General features: G+C 44.3%; 1 protein-coding gene across 1 annotated transcript in view; it reads right to left on the bottom strand.

Moving 5' to 3' along the window:
* Positions 1-27019, bottom strand: part of LOC121534465 (zinc finger E-box-binding homeobox 1) — a 93258-nt gene that overhangs the window by 20762 nt on the left and 45477 nt on the right. The window contains exon 2 of the mRNA XM_041841058.1: positions 6625-6789. Coding sequence (XP_041696992.1) covers positions 6625-6789 — 165 coding nt within the window. The remainder of the gene's footprint in view (positions 1-6624; positions 6790-27019) is intronic.

Genomic DNA, 27019 nt, shown 5'->3' with positions numbered 1-27019 from the left:
ACTCATTCTACTTCTATGGGCTCTGCTGCTGAAGGCCCTAAAAGAAGGGGAGGAGCCCAGGCTACAGGACTCCTGCTAACTCTCAAGTTTAACTCAACCATTTCACATCCCATGACCTCATGCTTTACCAGCACTCCAAAACAATCCTGCTCTCTCTACCTCTCTCTCTGCCTCTCACTCTGCCTCTCACTCTGCCTCTCACTCTCCCTCTCTCTCCGCCTCTCTCGCTCCCTCTCTCTCTACCTCTCTCTCTGCCTCTCTCTCTGCCTCTCTCTCTGCCTCTCTCTCTACCTCTCTCTCTGCCTCTCTCTCTGCCCCTCTCTCTCTCTTTCTTACTCTCTCTTTTCTCTTCCTATGAATGATGCGCTTTGATCTCTCTGTGATTCATCACACTTTAGTAATTCCCATTGAAAGCCACATATGAAGGGCAAGCAGTCAGAGCCTCAACGGAACAGGCAGATGTTCAATATCAATGAGGAGTAAAAACAGGAAATCATCAGACCTGGGTTGAAATACTATTTGAAACCATGTCAGATACTTTATCTAGACTTGATTGAGCTTGCCTGCTACAATGGCACCAATAGAGTAGTAGAAAAGGTGAAAACCCCACCCATCTGGCACCCCAGGCAGGCTAGAACAAACACTCAAAGTATTTGAAAGATTTCAAGCTGTTTGCAGCAGGTGATAAATGGGTTGAGAGAGAGATGGATAGAGAGAAAGATGGATAGAGGGAGAGAGAGAGTGGGAGAGAGAGAGTGTGTGTGACTGTGTGTGTGTGTGTGTGTGTGTGTGTGTGTGTGTGTGTGTGTGTGCGTCCGTCTGCGTGTGTTAGTAATTTAACAGCTGCCTCCAGCTCCACTGACCTTTGACCCTAACTTCCTGTTTCTTAACATCAGGCTCCAGGCAGCCTCCTGTCCAGGGCCCATAGGGACCATAGAACCAGGCCCAAGTATTGCACTATATAGTGAATAGGGTGCTATTTGGGATACAACCACTAACTTCAGTGGGTAACAATACCTGGTCTCTAGTGTGTAAATAGCTATATATGACTAATGACAATGTGTTGATCTCTGGAGCTTTGGGAGAAAGGCAGGTGACAGACATAAATTACCTACAAAAGGTACTGTGTTGTATAATTGAAGTTATGTTGTTTGACAAGCTTGTTCATTAACCGAGTTTAACATCAAATCGACCCGCCAACGGACTGTTCTATTATCTATGGTGGCTTTTTGATTTAAACCTGTAAACAACACTAAAAGTGTTTAATTCCTAAAAGAAGCAATACAATACCAGCTGAGAGGAGGGTGGGGCTGGCTGAGAGGAGGGTGGGGCTAGCTGAGAGGTGGGTGGGGCTAGCTGAGAGGAGGGTGGGGCTAGCTTAGAGGAGGGTGGGGCTAGCTGAGAGGAGGGTGGGGCTGGCTGAGAGGAGGGTGGGGCTGGCTGAGAGGAGGGTGGGGCTGGCTGAGAGGAGACCAATACAATACCAGTTGAGAGGAGGGTGGGGCTGGCTGAGAGGAGGGTGGGGCTGGCTGAGAGGAGGGTGGGGCTGGCTGAGAGGAGACCAATACAATACCAGCTGAGAGGAGGGTGGGGCTGGCTGAGAGGAGTGTGGGGCTGGCTGAGAGGAGGGTGGGGCTGGCTGAGATGCTGCCACCACCATGCTTCACTGTAGGGATGGTGCCAGGTTACCTCCAGACGTGACGCTTGGCATTCAGGCTGAGGAGTGGCTTCTGTCTGGCCACTCTAATATAAAGGCCTGATTGGTGGAGTGCTGCAGAGATGGTTGTCCCTCTGGAAGGTTCTCCCATCTCCACAGAGGAACTCTGGAGCTCTGTCAGAGTGACCAAGGCCCTTCTCCCCCGATTGCTCAGTTTGGCCGGGTGGCCAGCTCTAGGAAGAGTCTTGGTGGTTCCGAACTTCTTCCATTTAAGAATGATGGAGGCCACTGTGTTCTTGGGGCCCTTCAATGCTTCAGACATTTTTTGGTACCTTTCCCCAGATCTGTTCCTCGACACAATCCTGTTTCGGAGCTCTACGGACAATTCCTTCGACCTCATGGCTCTGACATGCACTCTCAACTGTGGGACCTTATATAGACAGGTGTGTGCCTTTCCAAATCATGTCCTATCAATTGAATTTACCACAGGTGGACTCCAATCAAGATGTAGAAACATCTCAAGGATGATCAATGGAAACAGGATGCACCTGAGCTCAATTTGGAGTCTCATAGCAAAGGGTATGAATACTTATGTAAATAAGGTATTTATGTTTTATTTCTAAAAACCTGTTTTCACTTTGTCATTATGGGTATTGTGTGTAGATTGATGAGGAAAAACATTTATTTAATCAATTTTAGGATAAGGCTGTATCGTAACAAAATGTAGAAAAAGTCAAGGGGTCTGAATACTTTCCGAATGCACTGTATCTTTATAGCCATATACATTTCTACAGCCATATATATATCTCTACTACCATATACTGTATATCTCTACTGGCATATATATCTCTACTGGCATATAAACAGTAACGTTAGGCCAATGAGACAGTGTCCAAGTTGTAAAATTCTCCGGTAGAATGGCCTGCTTTTATTTCGTCACACTCACAACCGTAAGCTATTTTCTGTAATTAGCTTGTTGTGAGTTTATTTTCCTGTAATAATGAATACAAAATTAGCTAAAGTTAAGAAGTTGTCAGCTATTTGATGTGGTCATTATTTGAACTGGCTAACAACCTAGAAACGAACCAAAACATTGTTTAGAAAGTTGCTTTTAGTTGCCTGGTTTACTAGATTGGATGGATTTATTGGTGTTAAAATACACCAGTTCTGCTATTTTGGACCACCAGGCTGCTGATGTCATGCATGTGAATCCTTAAAGAGATGGGTGGGGCTAAGGCTTAAGAGGGTATGAAAGATACTGGGTGTAGACAAAGAACAGCTCTCCAGTAGGTGTACCAAAACATTCAAGGTGCAATTTTCTCAAAAGTGGGGTTACAAGTTTATCAACTTTCAAAGCAGAATTGCTTTCCCATTGTTCCTCAACTGTATATGATGTATGTATGATGTGTGTATGATATACCATTTTCTAGCTCTGAGTCTGTACTTTTATCCAATGTAAAAAACACAATTTCAAATGTTGCTACATAAGACTGAATCGAGCTGGTCGGTCAAAAATCCCATCTAGACACAGCTGCCCTAGAGCACACAAAAAACGATACCTACCTTCGGCCTAAACATCAGCACCACAGGTAACTTCCACAAAGCTGTAAACGATCTGAGAGACAAGGCAAGAAGGCCCTTCTACGCCATCAAAAGGAACATAAAATGTGACATCCCAATTAGAATCTGGCAAAAAAAACTTGAATCAGTTCTAGAACCCATTGCCCTTTATGGTTGTGAGGTCTGGGGTCCGCTCACCAACCAAGAATTCACAAAACAGGAAAAACACCATTTTGAGACTCTGCATGCAGAATTCTGCAAAAACAACCTCCATGTACAACATAAACCACCAAATAATGCATGCAGAAAATAATTAGGACGATACCCGCTAATTATCAAAATCCAGGAAAGAGCCGTTAAATTATACAACCACCTAAAAGGAAGCGATTCCCAAACCTTCCATAACAAAGCCATCACCTACAGAGAGATTAACCTGGAGAAGAGTCTCCTAAGCAAGCTGGTCTTGGGGCTCTGTTCACAAACACAAAGAGACCCCACAGAGCCCCAGGACAACAACACATTTAGACCCAACCAAATCATGAGAAAACTAAAATATAATTACTTGACCCAAAATTAAGGAAAGCTTTGACTATGTACAGACTTGCTATTGAGAGAGGCCGCCGTAGCCAGACCTGGCTCTCAAGAGAAGACAGGCTATGTGCACACTGCCCACAAAATGAGGTGGAAACTGAGCTGCACTTCTGAACCTCCTGCCAAATGTATGACCATATTAGAGACACATATTTCCCTCAGATTATACAGATCCACAAAGAATTAGAAAACAAACCCAATTTTGATAAATTCCCATATCTATTAGGTTATCTGTCTGTCTGTCTGTCTGTCTGTCTGTCTGCCTGCCTGCCTGCCTGCCTGCCTGCCTGCCTGCCTGCCTGCCTGCCTGCCTGCCTGCCTGCCTGCCTACCTGCCTGCCTGCCTGCCTGTCTGTCTGCCTGCCTGTCTGCCTGCCTGCCTGCCTGCCTGCCTGCCTGCCTGCCTGCCTGCCTGTCTGTCTGCCTGATCATGTTGATAACACCAGGTAGAGTGACACTCATCCTCTTGAGCTTGGTTTTGCTGCTTTATGAAAATCAGCCAGGTTCTTAAAAGCTCCCAGTACCACAAAGAAGAGCTGGGTGGCGCCAACAGAGGGTAAATGAATCAAGACAATAATGGAGTAACCTCCCATCAAGGTCCACCACCCCAATGTTCCTCTCCTTCTCTCAGAAAGGACACCAACAAAGGCAGATCTAGAAAATGTACATGTTATTCAACAATTCTCACAAAGACTGACGTGAAACAAACATTGTTTCAAATGCTTTGGTTGCATTCTCTGGCACTACATCCCTTTTCAATCAACACAGTGTGTTTCTTTCTCACGAAGAACCCTGGCTGGTGCGAGAGGGATTTGGTGAGTGAGGAGTGTACTGTGTGAGACAGATGGGAGCAGGTGGAGGGATTACAAGTCACAACTGTCTCCAAACGGACAGTTAGCTAGCTAGGCAAGCAGCCTAACGCACCTGTCCACAGTGTTGGCACTGGGTTACTGGACTACACAGGAGGCTGCCGAGGGGAGGACAGCTCATAATAATGGCCTCAACTGAGCAAATGGAATGGCATCAAACACCTGGAAACCATGTATTTGATACCATTCCACTTATTCCGCTCCAGTTATAACCACGAGCCAGTTCTCCCCAATTAAGGTGCCACCATCCTGTGCTGGACTAGTAGCTACACTGTCTGTGTTCCAAATCCTGTTCCATACATCAGGGCTCTCCAACCCTGTTCCTGGAGGTTTTCACTCCAACCCTAATCTAGCTCACCTAATTCTAATAATTAGCTGGTTGATTAGCTGAATCAGGTTAGTTACAACTGGGGTTGAAACAACAGGAGGGTAGCTCTCCGGAACAGGGTTGGAGAGCCCTGCCCTACATAGTGCCCTACTTTTGACCAGGGCCCATAGTGACATTTGGAACGCAGCCTATGAAATGTGGTCCTCTGTGGATATACATTTTATGTTAGAAAGACTCGCAGTAGCAGGGGAGATTTGCCATAGCAGGGAAAGTGGAGTCATGCAGGCCTGATTTCAGTTCTCAGTATGAGTGGGGTCATGCAGGCCTGATTTCAGTTCTCAGTATGAGTGGAGTCATGCAGGCCTGATTTCAGCAGCACACAGATAAGCATTTTGTTCTCAGTATGAGTGTGTGTAAATGAGCTGGCATCAAGTGTCAGCAGAATACCATCAGAGCCCAATGTCCTGTGACATATCTAGTCTAACTAGAGAGAGAGAGAGAGAGAGAGAGGTCAACCAGTGAAGAACAAACACCATTGTAAATACAACCCATATTTATGTTTATTTTCCCTTTTGTACTTTAACTATTTGCACATAATATGACATTTGAAATGTCTTTATTCTTTTTGGAACTTTTGTGAGTGTAATGTTTACTGTTAATTTTTTATTGTTCATTTCATTTTGTTTATTATCTATTTCACTTGCTTTGGCAATATAAATATATGTTTCCCATGCCAATAATGCCCTTAAATTGAATTGAGAGAGAGAGAGAGAGAGAGAGAGAGAGAGAGAGAGAGAGAGAGAGAGAGAGAGAGAGAGAGAGAGAGAGAGAGAGAGAGAGAGAGAGAGAGAGAGAGAGAGAGAGAGAGAGAGAGAGAGAGAGAGAGAGAGAGAGAAATATTCAATACTACAGCACATCCACAAACAGAGGCATCTTAACCACACCTATTCTCTTTACAGTGCACTATTTTTGACCATGGCCCATAGGGCCTACGTAGGGAATAGGGTGCCAGTCTTAGTCGGAAGGAAGACCCTAATTCACTGCTTTAAGACACGTGAAACAGACATAACAGAGAACATGTAAGTACATTCTCTATTCAGGGGTTAAGGGAAAAAGGAAACTCTTAGTTGAAGCTATGGCCAAACGCCTGGGCTCTCTGGAGCAACAGAATGTAAATGTAGTTGTCCTACCTCTTGAATGTGCATGATGTTTCACTGCCATTATCAGTTGAAGTTGGTCTAAAGTCAATGAAAAGATGTTAACAAACAAAAACGAAACAGCAATGTGGTTGTATGTTCTGCTTCTTGCATTCACACCTGCAATCGTTTTTTCTTCCTTTGCTGATAGCAGCTATTTCGAAGAAGGGTCTACTTGCAATGACTGTGATATGTGAGATGTTTTCTCTACTAAACTTAGTTGAAAACACTGACTGTATATCGCTCTGGATTAGAGCATCTTCGAAATGACTAAAATGTAAATATAAATGTTCTGTATGTGGTGAGAGAGAGAGCGACAGGGAAAGAGAGAGAGAGAGCGAGACAAAGAGAGAAAGAGAGACAAAGAGAGAGAGAATGAGAGAGTTCTTCTGTATGTTCTGTATCGTATGGTCTAGCGTTTTACCTCCATCCCAGGTGTCTTGGTGCGTCTCTGTCCCGTTCTGGGGTAATACTGCTGAGGTGTCTTCTGGCACGGTGCTGTCTCCATCAGGGTCTTCCTCCACTATGTGTAGCTTGTCCTCGTCATCAGAGTCGGACTGGGCCTCCACAACATTGTTGGAATTCGTTACTGCAAAGAGACAAGAGAGAGAGCGAGAAGACAAACAGTCAATGAGTAAGAAGTTAGTAGGCTACGCCTTGTATGAGTCAAAACAGCCCCTAGAGCAGGAGTATATCTCCTGTTTCTGTAGTGAGGTAGTTTGAAGTACAAATACACCCCTAGACAGGACGGTTCCTGTTTCTGTAGTGAGGTAGCTTGAAGTACAAGTACACCCCCTGAACAGGATGGCTCCTGTTTCTTTAGTGAGACAGCTTGAGGTACAAGTACACCCCTAGACAGGACGGCTCCTGTTTCTGTAGTGAGGCAGCTTGAAGTACAAGTACACCCCCTGGACAGGACAGCTCCTGTTTCTGTAGTGAGGTAGCTTGATGTACAAGTACACCCCTAGACAGGACGGCTCCTGTTTCTGTAGTGAGGTAGCTTGAAGTACAAGTACACCCCCTGAACAGGATGGCTCCTGTTTCTTTAGTGAGACAGCTTGAGGTACAAGTACACCCCCTAGACAGGACGGCTCCTGTTTCTGTAGTGAGGCAGCTTGAAGTACAAGTACACCCCCCTGGACAGGACAGCTCCTGTTTCTGTAGTGAGGTAGCTTGATGTACAAGTACACCCCTAGACAGGACGGCTCCTGTTTCTGTAGTGAGGTAGCTTGAAGTACAAGTACACCCCCTGAACAGGACGGCTCCTGTTTCTGTAGTGAGACAGCTTGAGGTACAAGTACACCCCTACACAGGACAGCTCCTGTTTCTGTAGTGAGGTAGCTTGAAGTACAAGTACACCCCTAGACAGGATGGCTCCTGTTTCTGTAGTGAGGTAGCTTGAAGTACAAGTACACCCCTAGACAGGACGGCTCCTGTTTCTGTAGTGAGGCAGCTTGAAGTACAAGTACACCCCTAGACAGGACGGCTCCTGTTTCTGTAGTGAGGTAGCTTGAAGTACAAGTACACCACCTGGACAGGACGGCTCCTGTTTCTGTAGTGAGGTAGCTTGATGTACAAGTACACCCCCTAGACAGGACGACTCCTGTTTCTGTAGTGAGGTAGCTTGATGTACAAGTACAACCCCTAGACAGGACGACTCCTGTTTCTGTAGTGAGGTAGCTTGAAGTACAAGTACACCCCCTGGACAGGACAGCTCCTGTTTCTGTAGTGAGGTAGCTTGATGTACAAGTACACCCCTAGACAGGACGGCTTCTGTTTCTGTAGTGAGGTAGCTTGAAGTACAAGTACACCCCCTGAACAGGACGGCTCCTGTTTCTGTAGTGAGACAGCTTGAGGTACAAGTACACCCCTACACAGGACAGCTCCTGTTTCTGTAGTGAGGTAGCTTGAAGTACAAGTACACCCCTAGACAGGATGGCTCCTGTTTCTGTAGTGAGGTAGCTTGAAGTACAAGTACACCCCTAGACAGGACGGCTCCTGTTTCTGTAGTGAGGTAGCTTGATGTACAAGTACACCCCCTAGACAGGACGACTCCTGTTTCTGTAGTGAGGTAGCTTGATGTACAAGTACACCCCCTAGACAGGACGACTCCTGTTTCTGTAGTGAGGTAGCTTGAAGTACACCCCCTGGATGCTAGGTCAGTGAGACATAGAGGAAATCTTATGATAGTTGAGTGCCTGGGCTTACAGTTTAGTCACTGTTGCATTGTTGTTGCAGATATCTAACGTTCCATTTGAAGTACTTAGTAGAAGGATAAGAGAATCACTACATGTAGGTGTGTTGGAATTGTTAAGAGGACAAAAACAGATACAACATTTTAAGTGACAACAGAGCGAGTGAAAACTTAATGGAAAAGGCTAAAATCATTCCAAACACAACAATAAAAGAGTGTAACCTTTACCCTCTAAAACATGTTTAAAGCTCTGCTTAGGACTAGTATCTATAATAACACTGCTAGCTATCTTGAATGGAATTTTCTCAAGTGGTGAACCCTGAGACCTGTGTTCCAGCGTTTACACAGCCCCATTGACGAGAGAGAGAGAGAGACAGACAGACAGACAGCACACCCTGGCCGTGAGCAGGCAAACAGGCCCAACCTCCACTCTTACACTAGCCCAAGCCAATGGCATGTACCAGATGCTTAGCAGGCTCTGCTCACACTTACTGGTCTGAGGCCAAACCACACGACTAACAACATTGGACACAAAGCTTTCATTTCCTCATTCTGGAATATCCAAGGCCTGAGGTCATCGGCCATTGGCCGAAAGAGCAGGAACCTGGACTTCACCAAAGAAATCAGAAATACAGACATTGTCATCCTACAAGAAACATGGATAGAGAAGATGGACCCACTGGTTGCCCTCTAGGTTACAGAGAGCTGGTAGTCCCATCCACCAAACTACCAGGAGTAAAACAGGGAAGGGACTTAGGGGGTATGCTAATTTGGTATAGAGCAGACATAACTCACTCTATTAAATTAGTCAAAATAGGAACATTTTACATTTGGCTAGAAATTCAAAAGGAAATGATCTCAACAGAGGAAAATGCCCTCCTATGTGCTACCTATATCCTCCCACTAGAATCCCCATACTTTAATGAAGACAGCTTCTCCATCCTAGAAGGGGGAGATCAATAATTTCCAGGCACTAGTCTATGGCGACCTAAATGCCAGAACTGGACAAGAACCTGACACCCTCAGCACACAGGGGGACAAACACCTACCTGGAGGTGACAGCATTCCCTCCCCCATATGCCCCCATAGACACAACTACGAAAACATAACCAACAAAAACAGGAAACAACTCCTGCAGCTCTATCGCATGCTGGGTATGTACATAGTCAATGGTAGGCTTCGAAGGGACACGGTATGTACACTTATAGCTCATCTCTTGGCAGTAGTACTTCACCAACTACTTCTCAGATAGAGATCAATGTGTCAAATCGGAGGGCCTGTTGTCTGGACCTATGGCAGTCTCTGTGGGGGTGCCACAGGGTTCAATTCTCGGGCCGACTCTTTTCTCTGTGTATATCAATGATGTCGCTCTTGCTGCTGGTGATTCTCAGATCCACCTCTACGCAGACGACACCATTTTGTATACATCTGGCCCTTCATTGGACACTGTGTTAACAAACCTCCAAACGAGCTTCAATGCCATACAACACTCCTTCCGTAGCCTCCAACTGCTCTTAAACACTAGTAAAACTAAATGCATGCTCTTCAATCGAACGCTGCTGGCACCCGCCCACCCGACTAGAATCACTACTCTTGACGGGTCTGACCTAGAGTATGTGGACAACTACAAATACCTAGATGTCTGGTTAGACTGTAAACTCTCCTTCCAGACTCACATTAAGCATCTCCAATCCAAAGTTAAATCTAGAATCGGCTTCCTATTTCGCAACAAAGCCTCCTTCACTCATGCTGCCAAACATGCCCTCGTAAAACTGACTATCCTACCGATCCTTGACTTCGGCGATGTCATTTACAAAATAGCCTCCAACACTCTACTCAGCAAATTGGATGTAGTCTATCACAGTGCCATCCGTTTTGTCACCAAAGCCCCATATACTACCCACCACTGTGACCTGTACGCTCTTGTTGGCTGGTCCTCACTACATGTTCGTCGCCAAACCCACTGGCTCCAGGCCATCTATAAATCACTGCTAGGCAAATCCCTGCCTTATCTTAGCTCATTGGTCACCATAGCAACACCCACCCGTAGTATGCGCTCCAGCAGGTATATCTCACTGGTCATCCCCAAAGCCAACACCTCCTTTGGCCGCCATTCCTTCCAGTTCTCTGCTGCCAATGACTGGAACGAACTGCAGAAATCTCTGAAGCTGGAGACTCTTAGCTCCCTCACTAACTTTAAGCATCAGTTGTCAGAGCACCTTACCGATCACTGCACCTGTACACAGCCCATCTGAAATTAGCCCACCCAACTACCTCATCCCCATATTGTTATTTATTTTGCTCATTTGCACCCCAGTATCTCTATTTGCACATCATCTCTTGCACATCTATCATTCCAGTGTTAATACTAATTGTAATTATTTTGCAATATGGCCTATTTATTGCCTTACCTCCATAACTTGCTACATTTGCACACACTGTATATATATTTTCTGTTGTATTTTTGACTTTATGTTTTGTTTTACCCCATATGTAACTCTGTGTTGTTGTTTTTATCGCACTGCTTTGCTTTATCTTGGCCAGGTCGCAGTTGTAAATGAGAACTTGTTCTCAACTGGCTTACCTGGTTAAATAAAGGTGAAATAAATAAATAAAATAAAAAGTACTGTAGACTACTTTATCACTGACCTCAACCCATAGTCTCTGAGAGTGCTCACTTTTTCAACATTTTAAAATCAATTTACACAAACAAGAAGTGTGGGGTTAAAATTGACAAAAAACACACACATTTATTTCCTCAGGGCCGTGGGGTGAGACGGGGATGCAGCTTGAGCCCCACCCTCTTCAACATGTATATCAACAAATTGGCGAGGGCACTAGAACAGTCTGCAGCACCCGGCCTCACCCTACTAGAATCTGAAGTAAAATGTCTACTGTTGATGTTCTGGTGCTTCTGTCACCAACCAAGAAGGGCCTACAGCAGCACCTAGATCTTCTGCACAGATTCTGTCAGACCTGGGCCCTGACAGTAAATCTTAGTAAGACAAAAATAATGGTGTTCCAAAAAAGGTCCAGTTGCCAGGACCACAAATACAAATTCCATCTAGACACTGTTGCCCTACAGCACACAAAAAACGATACCTACCTCGGCCTAAACATCAGCGCCACAGGTAACTTCCACAAAGCTGAGAACGATCTGAGAGACAAGGCAAGATGGGCCTTCTATGCCATCAAAAGTAATGTAAAATTTGACATACCAATTAGTATTAAAAATACTTGAATCAGTTATAGAACCCATTGCCCTTTATAGCTGTGAGGTCTGGGGTCTGCTCACCAACCAATCATTTACTAAATGGGACAAACACCAAATTGAGATGCATGCAGAATTCTGCAAAAATATCCTCCTTTTACAACGTAAAACACAAAATAATGCTTGCAGAGCATAATTAGGCCGATACCCGCTAATTATCCAAATCCAGAAAAGAGACGTTACATTCTACATCCACCTAAAAGGAAGCGATTCCCAAACCTTCCATAACAAAGCATCACCTACCTGGAAAAGAGTCCCCTAAGCAAGCTGGTCCTAGTGCTCTGTTCACAAACACAAACAGACCCCACAGAGCCCCAGGACAGCAACACAATTAGACCCAACCAAATCATGAGAAAACAAAAAGAGAATTGCTTGACACATTGGAAAGAATTAACAAAAAAACAGAGCAAACTAGAATGCTATTTGGCCCTAAACAGAGAGTACACAGTGGCAGAATACCTGACCACAGTGACTGACCCAAATTTAAGGAAAGCTTTGACTATGTACAGACTCAGTGAGCATAGCCTTGCTATTGAGAAAGGCCGCCGTAGGCAGACCTGGCTCTCAAGAGAAGACAGGCTATGTGCACACTGCCCACAAAATGAGGTGGAAACTGAGCTGCACCTCCTAACCTCCTGCCAATTACCATATTAGAGACACATATTTCCTCAGATTACACAGACCCACAAAGAACTCGAAAACAAATCCAATTTTGATAAACTCCCATATCAATTGGGTGAAATACCACAGTGTGCAATCACAGCAGCAAGATTTGTGACCTGTTGCCACAAGAAAAGGGCAACCAGTGAAGAGCAAACACTATTGTAAATACAACCCATATTTATGTTTATTTAATTTGCACATCATTACAACACTGTATATAAACATAATATGACATTTGAAATGTCTCTATTCCTTTGGAACTTTTGTGAGGGTAATGTTAACTGTTCATTTATTATTGTTTATTTCACTTTTGTTTATGATCTATTCTGAATTTAAATGAGAGAGAGAGAGAGAGAGAGAGAGATAGGTGGGCCATACAGACCGGTCGTCAAAGGCAAACCTGGTTACCCAGAGAGGACAGGCTGTGCTCATTCTGCCCCCAGGAAGAGATAGCTGCATTTTCTGTCAAATTGTGACATAAGAAATACATTCTTCCCCAACATTATAAAACAATACGAAGAGTTTGAAAACCTACTGTAAATTATGAAGATAAACTTAAATACATACTTGGTGAAAAACCAAAATGCTGTGTTTTGGCAGCCAAATGCGTGGCCTCCTGCCACAACGTGAGGGACAGCCAGTGAGAAGTAGACAGTGATTTTTCATATTAGCCTATTCTTTATTATTATGTGTTGTAATTGCTGTTGATATGATTACCACTATCATTAATATTGCTTCTTTACCAACAGTCTAGTCTATTCCTGTCTTTGACCACCATTCTAATATGTTTACTTTGACAATGGAAGTGTTATACTTTCCATGTTGATAAAGTATACAGTGCATTCGTAAAGTATTCAGACCCCTTCACTTTTCCCACATTTTGTTACGTTACAGCCTTATTTTAAAATGGATTAAATACAATTTTTTCCTCATCAATCTACACACAATACCCCATAATGACAAAGCGAAAACAGGTTTTTATTTAATAAGTATTCATATCCTTTGCTATGAGACTCTAAATTGAGCTCAGATGCATCCTGTTTTCGTTGATCATCCTTGAGATGTTTCTACAACTTGATTGGAGTCCACCTGTGGTAAATTCAATTGATTGGACATGATTTGGAAAGGCACACACCTGTCTATATAAGGTCCCACAGTTGACAGTGCATGTCAGAGCAAAAACCAAGCCATGAGGTCGAAGGAATTGTCCGTAGAGCTCCAAGACAGGCTTGTCGAGGCACAGATCTGGGGAAGGGTACCAAAACATTTCTGCAGCATTGAAGGTCCCCAAGAACACAGTGGCCTCCATCATTCTTAAATGGAAGAAGTTTGGAACCACCAAGACCGAGCTGGCTGCCCGGCCAAACTGAGCAATCGGGGGAGAAGGGCCTAGGTCAGGGAGGTGACCAAGAACCCGATGGCTCAATTTCTAAGCTTGTAGCGTCATACCCAAGAAGATTTGAGGATGTAATCGCTGCCAAAGGTGCTACAACAAAGTACTGAGTAAAGCGTCTGAATACTTATGTAAATGTCATATTTCAGTTTTTAATTAACCTGTTTTTGATGTGTCATTATGGGTTATTGTGTGTAGATTGATGAGGGAAAAAAACAATTTAATCAATTTTAGAATAAGGCTGTAACGTAACAAAATGTGGAAAAAGGGAAGGGGTCTGAATACTTTCCGAATGCAATGTATTAAGTTGAGAGAGAGAGAGAGAGAGAGAGAGAGAGAGAGAGAGAGAGAGAGAGAGAGAGAGAGAGACAGAAAGAGACCCATTGACAGATAAGAGAGGAGAAAAGAAGAACGGGTTGATTTGATTCAGCACAGCAGCACCTTTAATAAAGGCTCTGGAACTAAGGATGAGTGTGGACTATGGGTGTCTACCAAATTCTATTCCCTATGGACCCTGGTCAAAAGTAGTGCACTATATAGTGAATAGGGTGCCATTTGGGACACACATTTGTGACATTCCATTAGAGAATGGGTGATAGACTGGACTCCAACGCCATCTTTAAGTTTGCCTACGACACAACGTGGTAGGCCTGATCACAGACGACGATGAGACAGCATACAGGGAGGTCAGAGACCTGGCAGTGTGGTGCCAGGATAACAACCTCTCCCTCAACGTGACCAAGACAAAGGATCGTGGACTACAGGAAAAGGAGAGCCGAGCACGCCCCCATTCACATTGACAGGGCTGTGGTGGAGCGGGTCGAGAGCTTCAAGTTCCTTGGTGTCCACATCACTAACAAACTATCATGGTCCAGACACACCAAGACAGTCGTGAAGAGGGCACGACAACGCCTAATCCCCCTCAGGATAGGGCTGTTGCGGTGGCTGTATTACCGCCACACCGGCGGTCACGAGTCATGAAGGCAGTCAAATTCCATGTGACCGTTTAATCACGGTAATTAGGCTTCTCCAAGCTCTGATGCTGCTGCTGGCCATTAGTAGCCTACCAAACTTGCTAACTGCCTGGTACTCAGCACTTTATTGTCCCTCTAATCACTCTGACATCAATGCAAATGTATTTGAAAATCGAATCAAACACTTCATATGGGGGATTGGAAGTGATGCAGACAATTACATTGATGGAAGTTACAATCTATCTGAAATATTAAAGCTGAGCTACCCCCTACATTTTTTTAAACACTTCGTGAGAGCCCATGAGCTCATGTTGTGCAACAATTCTCCTGAGTGGCGCAGTGGTCTAAGGCACTGAATCGCAGTGCTAGCTGTGCCACTAGAGATCCTGGTTCGAATCCAGGCTCTGCTGTGACTGGGAGACTCATGGGCAGCGCACAATTGGCCTAGCGTTGTCCAGGGTAGGGGAGGGAATGGCCGGCAGGGATGTAGCTCAGTTGATAGAGCATGGCGTTTGCAACGCCAGGGTTGTGGGTTTGATTCCCACGGGGGACCAGTATGAAAAAAATAATAATATATGTATTCACTAACTGTAAGTCGCTCTGGATAAGAGCGTCTGCTAAATGACTAAAATGTAATTCAATAGGCTATGCAATTGCGCAAGAAAACAGAGTGATGGCCTCTACTAAAAAGAGTAAGATCCCATCAGCTTTCTATAGGCTAGGCCTACAATATTTATTTCTCAACTTTCCTAATATTAAGCACATTGCTTATATTTACAACAGGAGTATAGCCTACCTGGCTGGCATGAAAATAAACCACGGGGAAAGCGTCCTCCATTCGCTATTTAAGTGCATAGATTACATGTATTTTTTCCCGCTGCCCTGTTTCGAGACAGGTGCATGATAATGGTCCATTCTAAATCAAAACAAATTTCACACATATTATTTAGTATATGTAAAGACAAGATTAAATCAAGAATAGTCTGATGGGTGACAATATTAGCCTATCACTTGTGAACTATATATTATCACTTGTGAATGATGCCCAGCATAAGAAACAATGCCTTTTTTTGCAACTTTTTCTAACCATAGTCACACACCTCATGTAGCCTAGCCCATAGGCCTATATGTTTTGATAAGGTTTGTTTCACAACTAAAGTTGCCAAATAACTTCTTAAAATTAAGCACATTAATCCGCTTTACAAGGGGTGTAGAGCTTAACTGGCATGCATAAGCAGTGCGTGAGTTTCATGTTTGGGGAAGATAACTTTCACCATAAAAATGCACCTTTATAATAAAAGCATTACATGCATAATTGCATTTGCGGTCACTTTTGATAATGATGTTTTCCACTAATGGAACATCCGCGCTTATAGCCTACTACCATGTGAGCATTGCTGCACTTATAAATGTGAAGAAATAGCCTAATAATTTATCAACATTTTTAGCTAAACGTTCTGATCTGTTGCGTCAGCCACATTGCGTAAAAAAGGGTTTTTGATGCTAGTGGTTGTATTAATTTTTGGTTCTATCGCATCCCACAACTGTCCCAGACTATGTTTGGAATATTTATTTCTCGCACAGAATAGAATAGGTCGACTTTTGTACTATGGGGGATAGTAGATTGACATGGGCTAGTGCTTTTGCTGTTTGTTAGCCCTACTCATCTTGTTGGCTGACGAAAAGTAAATGTGGACAGTTCTTCCAGTATCTTCAATGTGCACCTCGGAATTGGATAAGGACGCGCATAGTTGCGTCCCCGATGTGTCTGTCTTCACTTGTAGCCTGTGAGAAAGACCCGATCACGTGATGGAGCGCGCAGCACTCAGGGAGAAGGGCACAACGGCCACTGGCCACAAAAGGCATGGATTTTTTTGGGATGCATTACGGCCACACAAAGGGGATGCCGCCTTGAAAATCGAGGCATTATCAAGTGCTTGTCAAATTGTGAATGAGTGGCTGATGTAGTGTGTACAGCCTGCGCAAAAAACAAAGCAGAGCTCATGCCTTTCAAGCAACTTTTTTCAAATCATTATTAGAGTCGCATCATGCAGCCTTACAATATATAAAAAATCAAAACATATAGCCCACCGTTTGTAGAACAACTAAAGTTACATTAATAACTCTAAATTAAGCATATAGGAGTACCTATTTCTTTGTTAACCGCTCAACACAGAATAGCCGCATATGCGCACTCCCTCAAATTGTTTGGAGAAAATATCCTTTCTATTTTATTCAGCTTTGTTCAATTGTATTCTTCATACTATAAAATAATGCCACGGAATTCTAAGCAAATCTTGTCTGCTAAATGAACTTGTGCGCTGCCCATGAGTCTCCCGGTCGCGGCCGGCTGCGACAGAGCCTGGATTTGAACCAGGATCTCTAGTGGCACAGCTAGCACTGCGATGCAGTGCCTTAGACCACTGCGCCACTCAGGAGACAGCCTACACACACACACACACACACACACACACACACACACACACACACACACACACACACACACACACACACACACACACACACACACACACACACACACACACACACACACACACACACACACACACACACACACACACACACACACACACACACACACACACACACACACACACACACACACACACACACACACACACACACACACACACACACACACACACACACACACACACACACACACACACACACACACACACGCACGCATATTGATGCCACACACACACATTCCTTCACACTCTTCACATACGCCCCCTACCTAAATCAATAACCTCGACTAACCTGTACCCCCGCACATTGACTCAGTACCGGTATCCCTCATTATTGTTATTTTATTGTTACTATTTTTCCCCCCTCCCCCTCCCCCTCCCTCTCCCCCTCCCCCTCCCTCTCCCTCTCCCCCTCCCCCTCCCTCTCCCTCTCCAGCTCCCCCTCCCTCTCCCCCCTCCTTCTCCCTCTCCCCCTCCCTCTCCCCCTCCCCTCCTTCTCCCCCTCCCCATCCCTCTCTCCCCTCCCTCTCCCCCTCCCTCTCCCTCCCCTCCCCCCCCCCCTCCTTCTCCCTCTCCATCAATCTGTTGCTCTCTTGTTTTGGCTATGACTTCCCCTCTCTCTTTCCCCTCTCCCCTCACTGTTTTGACTCACTTGGCAGCATTGATAATTCCAGTGTTTGTGTAAACAGATGAGATGACAGGCAGATCGTTACTGTGACCTTCTGGAAGTGAGGATGAAGCCAGTGTCAGAATGAACTGATCAGACACACTTTGGCATTAACTGTCTCTTGAATATACCTCTATGTGTGTGTGTGCGCATGACATTTCATCTATTATAATTCACCCATATTATCCTTGTTGGTTTTCTATATAAGCCATAGAGCCTGGATGATTGCAGTGCTCCTCTTATTGCTATAGTCAGGAGGCAGTCAGTGACAGAATGGTCGTTACTGCAATACCAACTGGTGTCATCTCTGACAGCCAATGAGAGCATATCAGGATTAGGCCATCAGTTCTCTCTCTCTCTCTCTCTCTCTCTCTCTCTCTCTCTCTCTCTCTCTCTCTCTCTCTCTCTGTCTCTCTCTCTCTCTCTCTCTCTCTCTCTCTCTCTCTCTCTCTCTCTCTCTCTCTCTCTCTCTCTCTCTCTCTCTCTCTCTCTCTCTCTCTCTCTCTCTCTCTCTCTCTCTCTCTCTCTCTCTCTCTCTCTCTCTCTCTCTCTCTCTCTCTCTCTCTCTCTCTCTCTCTCTCTCTCTCTCTCTCTCTCTCTCTCTCTCTCTCTCTCTCTCTCTCTCTCTCTCTCTCTCTCTCTCTCTCTCCCCAATTCAAAGGGCATTATGTATAAATTTCCAAAGCAAGTGAAATAGATAATAAACTAAAGTTAAATCTTTCACTCTCTCTCTTCCCCAGACAGTATTCTTCCCTCCCTCCCTCCACCACCTCCACATCGATCCAGGCAGCCCTGGTCTGGTCTGGGCATGATGACATGATCGTCTACCCCCCCTGGCAGAAAACACTGAATCAGCTCAATAAGAAACACAGCTGGACAACAACAGCAACAACAACACTACTACCAGAAATAGAACTAGCTTTCCTGTAAGCTGCCTGCTGGAGCCAGGTTAGCATGACTGAGAGAGAGAGCTAACTAACTGAGAAGAGCAGTGGTAGGATGTGTGAGGTATGGTACATGCCTCTAACCACAGAGCAATGAAGACGCACTGTGTCTGCAGCACCTGACACCTGTGAACAAACAACTTACGGTTACTGCTTATTAAACAACCTCCTCATCCCTCCAAGCGCACACACACACACACGAACACATACACACACACACACACCCTCCTGCATTTTAAAATGGGGCTTGTTCCTCATAGAAGCCCCGCCACGTTCCCGCCTCCTGATGCCTCCTTGAGCCCCTGTACAGGAGCGGTTCATTCAACCAGTCTGGAAGTCATTCAACCAGTCCCCCGTTAAAACAAAGTGCCCTACCGATACTGTAAATCAGTGACTGCAGCCGTGTGATATAGATGTTCTCTCTGCAGGGTGATAAATAAATGATTATTTTTCCTCATGGCTGCAGTTAGTCAGTTTTAGATGTCCTCTCCAGGAGAAATAGCTCTGGGATAATATGATGTGTCGGGCTGGCAGGAGCAATACTGTGGGTTTTCCTTCCAACCTGAAAGGAGTGATGAGTACTACCATACTGATACACCATCAGACAGGACCATACTGATACACCATCAGACAGGACCATACTGATACACCATCAGACAGGACCATACTGATACACCATCAGACAGGACCATACTGATACACCATCAGACAGGACCATACTGATACACCATCAGACAGGACCATACTGATACACCATCAGACAGGACCATACTGATACACCATCAGACAGGACCATACGGATACACCATCAGACAGGACCATACGGATACACCATCAGACAGGACCATACGGATACACCATCAGACAGGACCATACGGATACACCATCAGACAGGACCATACTGATACACCATCAGACAGGACCATACTGATACACCATCAGACAGGACCATACTGATACACCATCAGACAGGACCATACTGATACACCATCAGACAGGACCATACTGATACACCATGACACAGGACCATACTGATACACCATGAGACAGGACCATACTGATACACCATCAGACAGGACCATACTGATACACCATGAGACAGGACCATACTGATACACCATGAGACAGGACCATACTGATACACCATGAGACAGGACCATACTGATACACCATGAGACAGGACCATACTGATACACCATGAGACAGGACCATACTGATACACCATGAGACAGGACCATACTGATACACCATCAGACAGGACCATACTGATACACCATAAGACAGGACCATACTGATACACCATGAGACAGGACCATATTGATAAACCATCAGACAGGACCATACTGATACACCATGAGACAGGACCATACTGATACACCATGAGACAGGACCATACTGATACACCATCAGACAGGACCATACTGATACACCATCAGACAGGACCATACTGATACACCATCAGACAGGACCATACTGATACACCATGAGACAGGACCATGCTGATACACCATCAGACAGGACCATACTGATACACCATCAGACATTACCATATTGATACACCATCAGACATTACCATACTAATACACCATCAGACAGGACCATACTGATACACCATCAGACATGACCATATTGATACATCATCAGACAGGACCATATTGATACACCATCAGACAGGACCATATTGATACACCATCAGACAGGACCATACCGATACACCATCAGACAGGACCATATTGATACACCATCAGACAGGACCATACTGATACACCATCAGACAGGACCATACTGATACACCATGAGACAGGACCATACTGATACACCATCAGACAGGACCATACTGATACACCATGAGACAGGACCATGCTGATACACCATCAGACAGGACCATACTGATACACCACCAGACAGGACCATACTGATACACATTCAGACATTACCATATTGATACACCATCAGACATTACCATACTAATACACCATCAGACAGGACCATACTGATACACCATCAGACATGACCATATTGATACATCATCAGACAGGACCATATTGATACACCATCAGACAGGACCATATTGATACACCATCAGACAGGACCATACTGATACACCATCAGACAGGACCATATTGATACACCATCAGACAGGACCATACTGATACATCATCAGACAGGACCATACTGATACAAAGGACATTCTTCACGGCAGCCACATTCAACATGAAGCCTAGAATCATCTGGGAATTAACAGAAATGTGGTCATAGGTGATATGACGGCTCCCTGCTGCTTTTAAGTGTTCATCTTCGCAGTAGTCTGTTTTTTTCTTAACAGGGTTAGTAGTATGAGAGAAAGATACCTGTCATCAAATGTCTTATCTGGATGGTATCACTGTGCCGTGCTATACTCACACTGTTTAGATTACAGCCAGAGGGGTAGGGTGGATTGGGGTGGGGTGGGCTGGGGTGGGCATAGACAATCACGGGTGCAGCTGCGGCCCAGGGGGGATTGTGGGGGGATATAGCAACACAGAGAGACAGACTGAGCCCAGCAGCACACTACACTAATTCTATTAGCTCATAGTAGAGGATCCTATTACTGAGCCACAGCCTGCTGCTGGGAGGCAGGGTGTGGCGTCATTCCCTTGTCTTTGGCTGGCAGAGCCATGATGCTATGATATGATATGTATTTGTATGGAAGCTAGGCTGGCAGAGCCATGATGATATGATATGATATGTCTTTGTGTAGAAGCTAGGCTGGCAGAGCCATGATGATATGATATGATATGTATTTGTGTAGAAGCTAGGCTGGCAGAGCCATGATGATATGATATGATATGTATTTGTGTAGAAGCTAGGCTGGCAGAGCCATGATGATATGATATGATATGTATTTGTGTAGAAGCTAGGCTGGCAGAGCCATGATGATATGATATGATATGTATTTGTGTAGAAGCTAGGCTGGCAGAGCCATGATGATATGATATGATATGTATTTGTGTAGAAGCTAGGCTGGCAGAGCCATGATGATATGATATGATATGTATTTGTGTAGAAGCTAGGCTGGCAGAGCCATGATGATATGATATGATATGTATTTGTGTAGAAGCTAGGCTGGCAGAGCCATGATGATATGATATGATATGTATTTGTGTAGAAGCTTGGCTGGCAGAGCCATGATGATATGATATGATATGTATTTGTGTAGAAGCTAGGCTGGCAGAGCCATGATGATATGATATGATATGTATTTGTGTAGAAGCTAGGCTGGCAGAGCCATGATGATATGATATGATATGTCTTTGTGTGGAAGCTAGGCTGGCAGAGCCATGATGATATGATATGATATGTCTTTGTGTGGAAGCTAGGCTGGCAGAGCCATGATGATATGATATGATATGTCTTTGTATGGAAGCTAGGCTGGCAGAGCCATGATGATATGATATGATATGTCTTTGTGTAGAAGCTAGGCTGGCAGAGCCATGATGATATGATATGATATGTATTTGTGTAGAAGCTAGGCTGGCAGAGCCATGATGATATGATATGATATGTATTTGTGTAGAAGCTAGGCTGGCAGAGCCATATTGATATGATATGATATCTGCTAAATGACTAAAATGTAAATGTAAATATGTCTTTGTGTAGAAGCTAGGCTGGCAGAGCCATGATGATATGATATGATATGTATTTGTGTAGAAGCTAGGCTGGCAGAGCCATGATGATATGATATGATATGTATTTGTGTAGATGCTAGGCTGGCAGAGCCATGATGATATGATATGTCTTTGTGTAGAAGCTAGGCTGGCAGAGCCATGATGATATGATATGTCTTTGTGTAGAAGCTAGGCTGGCAGAGCCATGATGATATGATATGTCTTTGTGTAGAAGCTAGGCTGGCAGAGCCATATTAATATGATATGATATGTCTTTGTATGGAAGCTAGGCTGGCAGAGCCATGATGATATGATATGATATGTCTTTGTGTGGAAGCTAGGCTGGCAGAGCCATGATGATATGATATGATATGTCTTTGTATGGAAGCTAGGCTGGCAGAGCCATGATGATATGATATGATATGTCTTTGTGTAGAAGCTAGGCTGGCAGAGCCATCATGATATGATATGATATGTATTTGTGTAGAAGCTAGGCTGGCAGAGCCATGATGATATGATATGATATGTATTTGTGTAGAAGCTAGGCTGGCAGAGCCATATTGATATGATATGATATCTGCTAAATGACTAAAATGTAAATGTAAATATGTCTTTGTGTAGAAGCTAGGCTGGCAGAGCCATGATGATATGATATGATATGTATTTGTGTAGAAGCTAGGCTGGCAGAGCCATGATGATATGATATGTATTTGTGTAGATGCTAGGCTGGCAGAGCCATGATGATATGATATGTCTTTGTGTAGAAGCTAGGCTGGCAGAGCCATGATGATATGATATGTCTTTGTGTAGAAGCTAGGCTGGCAGAGCCATATTAATATGATATGATATGTCTTTGTATGGAAGCTAGGCTGGCAGAGCCATGATGATATGATATGATATGTATTTGTGTAGAAGCTAGGCTGGCAGAGCCATATTGATATGATATGATATCTGCTAAATGACTAAAATGTAAATGTAAATATGTATTTGTGTAGAAGCTAGGCTGGCAGAGCCATGATGATATGATATGATAAGTATTTGTGTAGAAGCTAGGCTGGCAGAGCCATGATGATATGATATTATATGTATTTGTGTAGATGCTAGGCTGGCAGAGCCATGATGATATGATATGTCTTTGTGTAGAAGCTAGGCTGGCAGAGCCATGATGATATGATATGTCTTTGTGTAGAAGCTAGGCTGGCAGAGCCATATTAATATGATATGATATGTCTTTGTATGGAAGCTAGGCTGGCAGAGCCATGATGATATGATATGATATGTCTTTGTGTAGAAGCTAGGCTGGCAGAGCCATATTGATATGATATGATATGTCTTTGTATGGAAGCTAGGCTGGCAGAGCCATGATGATATGATATGATATGTCTTTGTGTAGAAGCTAGGCTGGCAGAGCCGTGATGATATGATATGTCTTTGTGTAGAAGCTAGGCTGGCAGAGCCATGATGATATTATATGATATGTCTTTGTGTAGAAGCTAGGCTGGCAGAGCCATGATGATATGATATGATATGTCTTTGTATGGAAGCTAGGCTGGCAGAGCCATGATGATATCATATGATATGTCTTTGTGTAGAAGCTAGGCTGGCAGAGCCATGATGATATGATATGTCTTTGTGTAGAAGCTAGGCTGGCAGAGCCATGATGATATGATATGATAAGTATTTGTGTAGAAGCTAGGCTGGCAGAGCCATGATGATATGATATTATATGTATTTGTGTAGATGCTAGGCTGGCAGAGCCATGATGATATGATATGTCTTTGTGTAGAAGCTAGGCTGGCAGAGCCATGATGATATGATATGTCTTTGTGTAGAAGCTAGGCTGGCAGAGCCATATTAATATGATATGATATGTCTTTGTATGGAAGCTAGGCTGGCAGAGCCATGATGATATGATATGATATGTCTTTGTGTAGAAGCTAGGCTGGCAGAGCCATATTGATATGATATGATATGTCTTTGTATGGAAGCTAGGCTGGCAGAGCCATGATGATATGATATGATATGTCTTTGTGTAGAAGCTAGGCTGGCAGAGCCGTGATGATATGATATGTCTTTGTGTAGAAGCTAGGCTGGCAGAGCCATGATGATATTATATGATATGTCTTTGTGTAGAAGCTAGGCTGGCAGAGCCATGATGATATGATATGATATGTCTTTGTATGGAAGCTAGGCTGGCAGAGCCATATTGATATGATATTTTTTTATTTTTTTTTATTTCACCTTTATTTAACCAGGTAAGCCAGTTGAGAACAGGTTCTCATTTACAACTGCGACCTGGCCAAGACAAAGCAAAGTAGTGCAACAAAAACAACACAGAGTTACATATGGGGTAAAAATAAAAAACATAAAGTCAGAAATACAACAGAAAAATATATATACAGTGTGTGCAAATGTAGCAAGTTATGGAGGTAAGGCAATAAATAGGCTATAGTGCAGAATAATTACAATAGTATTAACACTGGAATGCTAGATGTGCAAGAGATTATGTGCAAATAGAGATACTGGGGTGCAAAAGAGCAAATTAAATAACAATATAGGGATGAGGTAGTTGGGTGGGCTAATTTCAGATGGGCTGTGTACAGGTGCAGTGATCGGTAAGGTGCTCTGACAACTGATGCTTAAAGTTATTGAGGGAGATAAGAGTCTCCAGCTTCAGAGATTTTTGCAATTCGTTCCAGTCATTGGCAGCAGAGAACTGGAAGGAATGGCGGCCAAAGGAGGTGTCTTTGTATGGAAGCTAGGCTGGCAGAGCCATGATGATATGATATGATATGTCTTTGTGTAGAAGCTAGGCTGGCAGAGCCATATTGATATGATATGATATGTCTTTGTATGGAAGCTAGGCTGGCAGAGCCATGATGATATGATATGATATGTCTTTGTGTAGAAGCTAGGCTGGCAGAGCCATATTGATATGATATGATATGTCTTTGTATGGAAGCTAGGCTGGCAGAGCCATGATGATATGATATGATATGTCTTTGTGTAGAAGCTAGGCTGGCAGAGCCGTGATGATATGATATGTCTTTGTGTAGAAGCTAGGCTGGCAGAGCCATGATGATATTATATGATATGTCTTTGTGTAGAAGCTAGGCTGGCAGAGCCATGATGATATGATATGTCTTTGTGTAGAAGCTAGGCTGGCAGAGCCATGATGATATTATATGATATGTCTTTGTATGGAAGCTAGGCTGGCAGAGCCATGATGATATGATACACTATATATACAAAGGTATGTGGACACGCCTTCAAATTAGTGGATTCGGCTATTTCAGCCACACAGCCATGCAATCTCCATAGACAAACATTTGCTGTAGAATGGCCTTATTGAAGAGCTCAGTGATTTTCAACGTGGCACCATCATAGGATGCCACCCTTCCAACTAGTCAGTTTGTGAAATTTCTGCCCTGCTAGAGCTGCCCCCGTCAACTGTAAGAGCTGTTATTGTGAAGTGGAAACGTCCAGGAGAAACAACGGCTCAACCGTGAAGTGGTAGGCCACACAAGCTCACAGAACGGGACAGACGAGTGCTGAAGCGCGTAGTGCGCAAAAATCGTCTGTCCTCAGTTGTAACACTCACTACCGAGTTCCAAACTGCCTCTGGAAGCAACTTCAGCACAATAACTGTTCGTCGAGAGCTTCATGAAATGGGTTTCAATGGCCGAGCAGCCGCACACAAGCCTAAGATCACCATGCGCAATGCCAAGCGTCGGCTGGAGTGGTGTAAAGGTCGCCGCCATTGGACTCTGGAGCAGTGGAAACGCGTTCTCTGTAGTGAAGAATCATGCTTCACCATCTGGCAGTCCGGCGGACGAATCTGGGTTTGGCGGATGCCAGGAGAATGCTACCTGCCCCAATGAATAGTGCCAACTGTAAAGTTTGGTGGAGGAGGAATAATGGTCTGGGGCTGTTTTCATGGTTCGGGCTAGGCCCCTTAGTTCCAGTGAAGGGAAATCTTAAAGCTACAGCATACAATGACATTCTAGACGATTCTGTGCATCCAACTTTGTGGCAACAGTTTGGGGAAGGCCCTTTCCTGTTTCAGCATGACAATGCCCCCGTGCACAAAGCGAGGTCCATACAGAAATGGTTTGTCAAGATCGGTGTGGAAGAACTTGACTGGCCTGCACAGAGCCCTGGCCTCAACCCCATTGAACACCGACTGCGAGCCAGGCCTAATTGCCCAACATCAGTGCCCGACCTCACTAATGCTCTTGTGGCTGAATGGATGCAAGTCCCCGCAGTAATGTTCCAACATCTAGTGGAAAGCCTTCCCAGAAGAGTGGAGGCTGTTATAGCAGCAAAGGGGGGACCAACTCCATATTAATGCCCATGACTTTGGAATGAGATGTTTGACGAGCAGGCTTCCACATACTTTTGGTCATGTAGTGTGTGTATTTATGTGGAAGCTAGGCTGGCAGAGTCATGGTGATATCATATGTCTTAATGTGGAAGCTAGGCTGGCAGAACCATGGTGATATCTTATGTCTTTGTGTGGAAGCTAGGCTGGCAGAGCCATGGTGATATCATATGTCTCTGTGTGGAAGCTAGGC

Source organism: Coregonus clupeaformis, chromosome 21 (genome assembly GCF_020615455.1).
Source record: "Coregonus clupeaformis isolate EN_2021a chromosome 21, ASM2061545v1, whole genome shotgun sequence".
Classification (NCBI taxonomy): Eukaryota; Metazoa; Chordata; class Actinopteri; order Salmoniformes; family Salmonidae; genus Coregonus; species Coregonus clupeaformis.
Note: the sequence above shows the minus strand (reverse complement) of the source record. Positions and strands in the feature narration are given on the sequence as shown.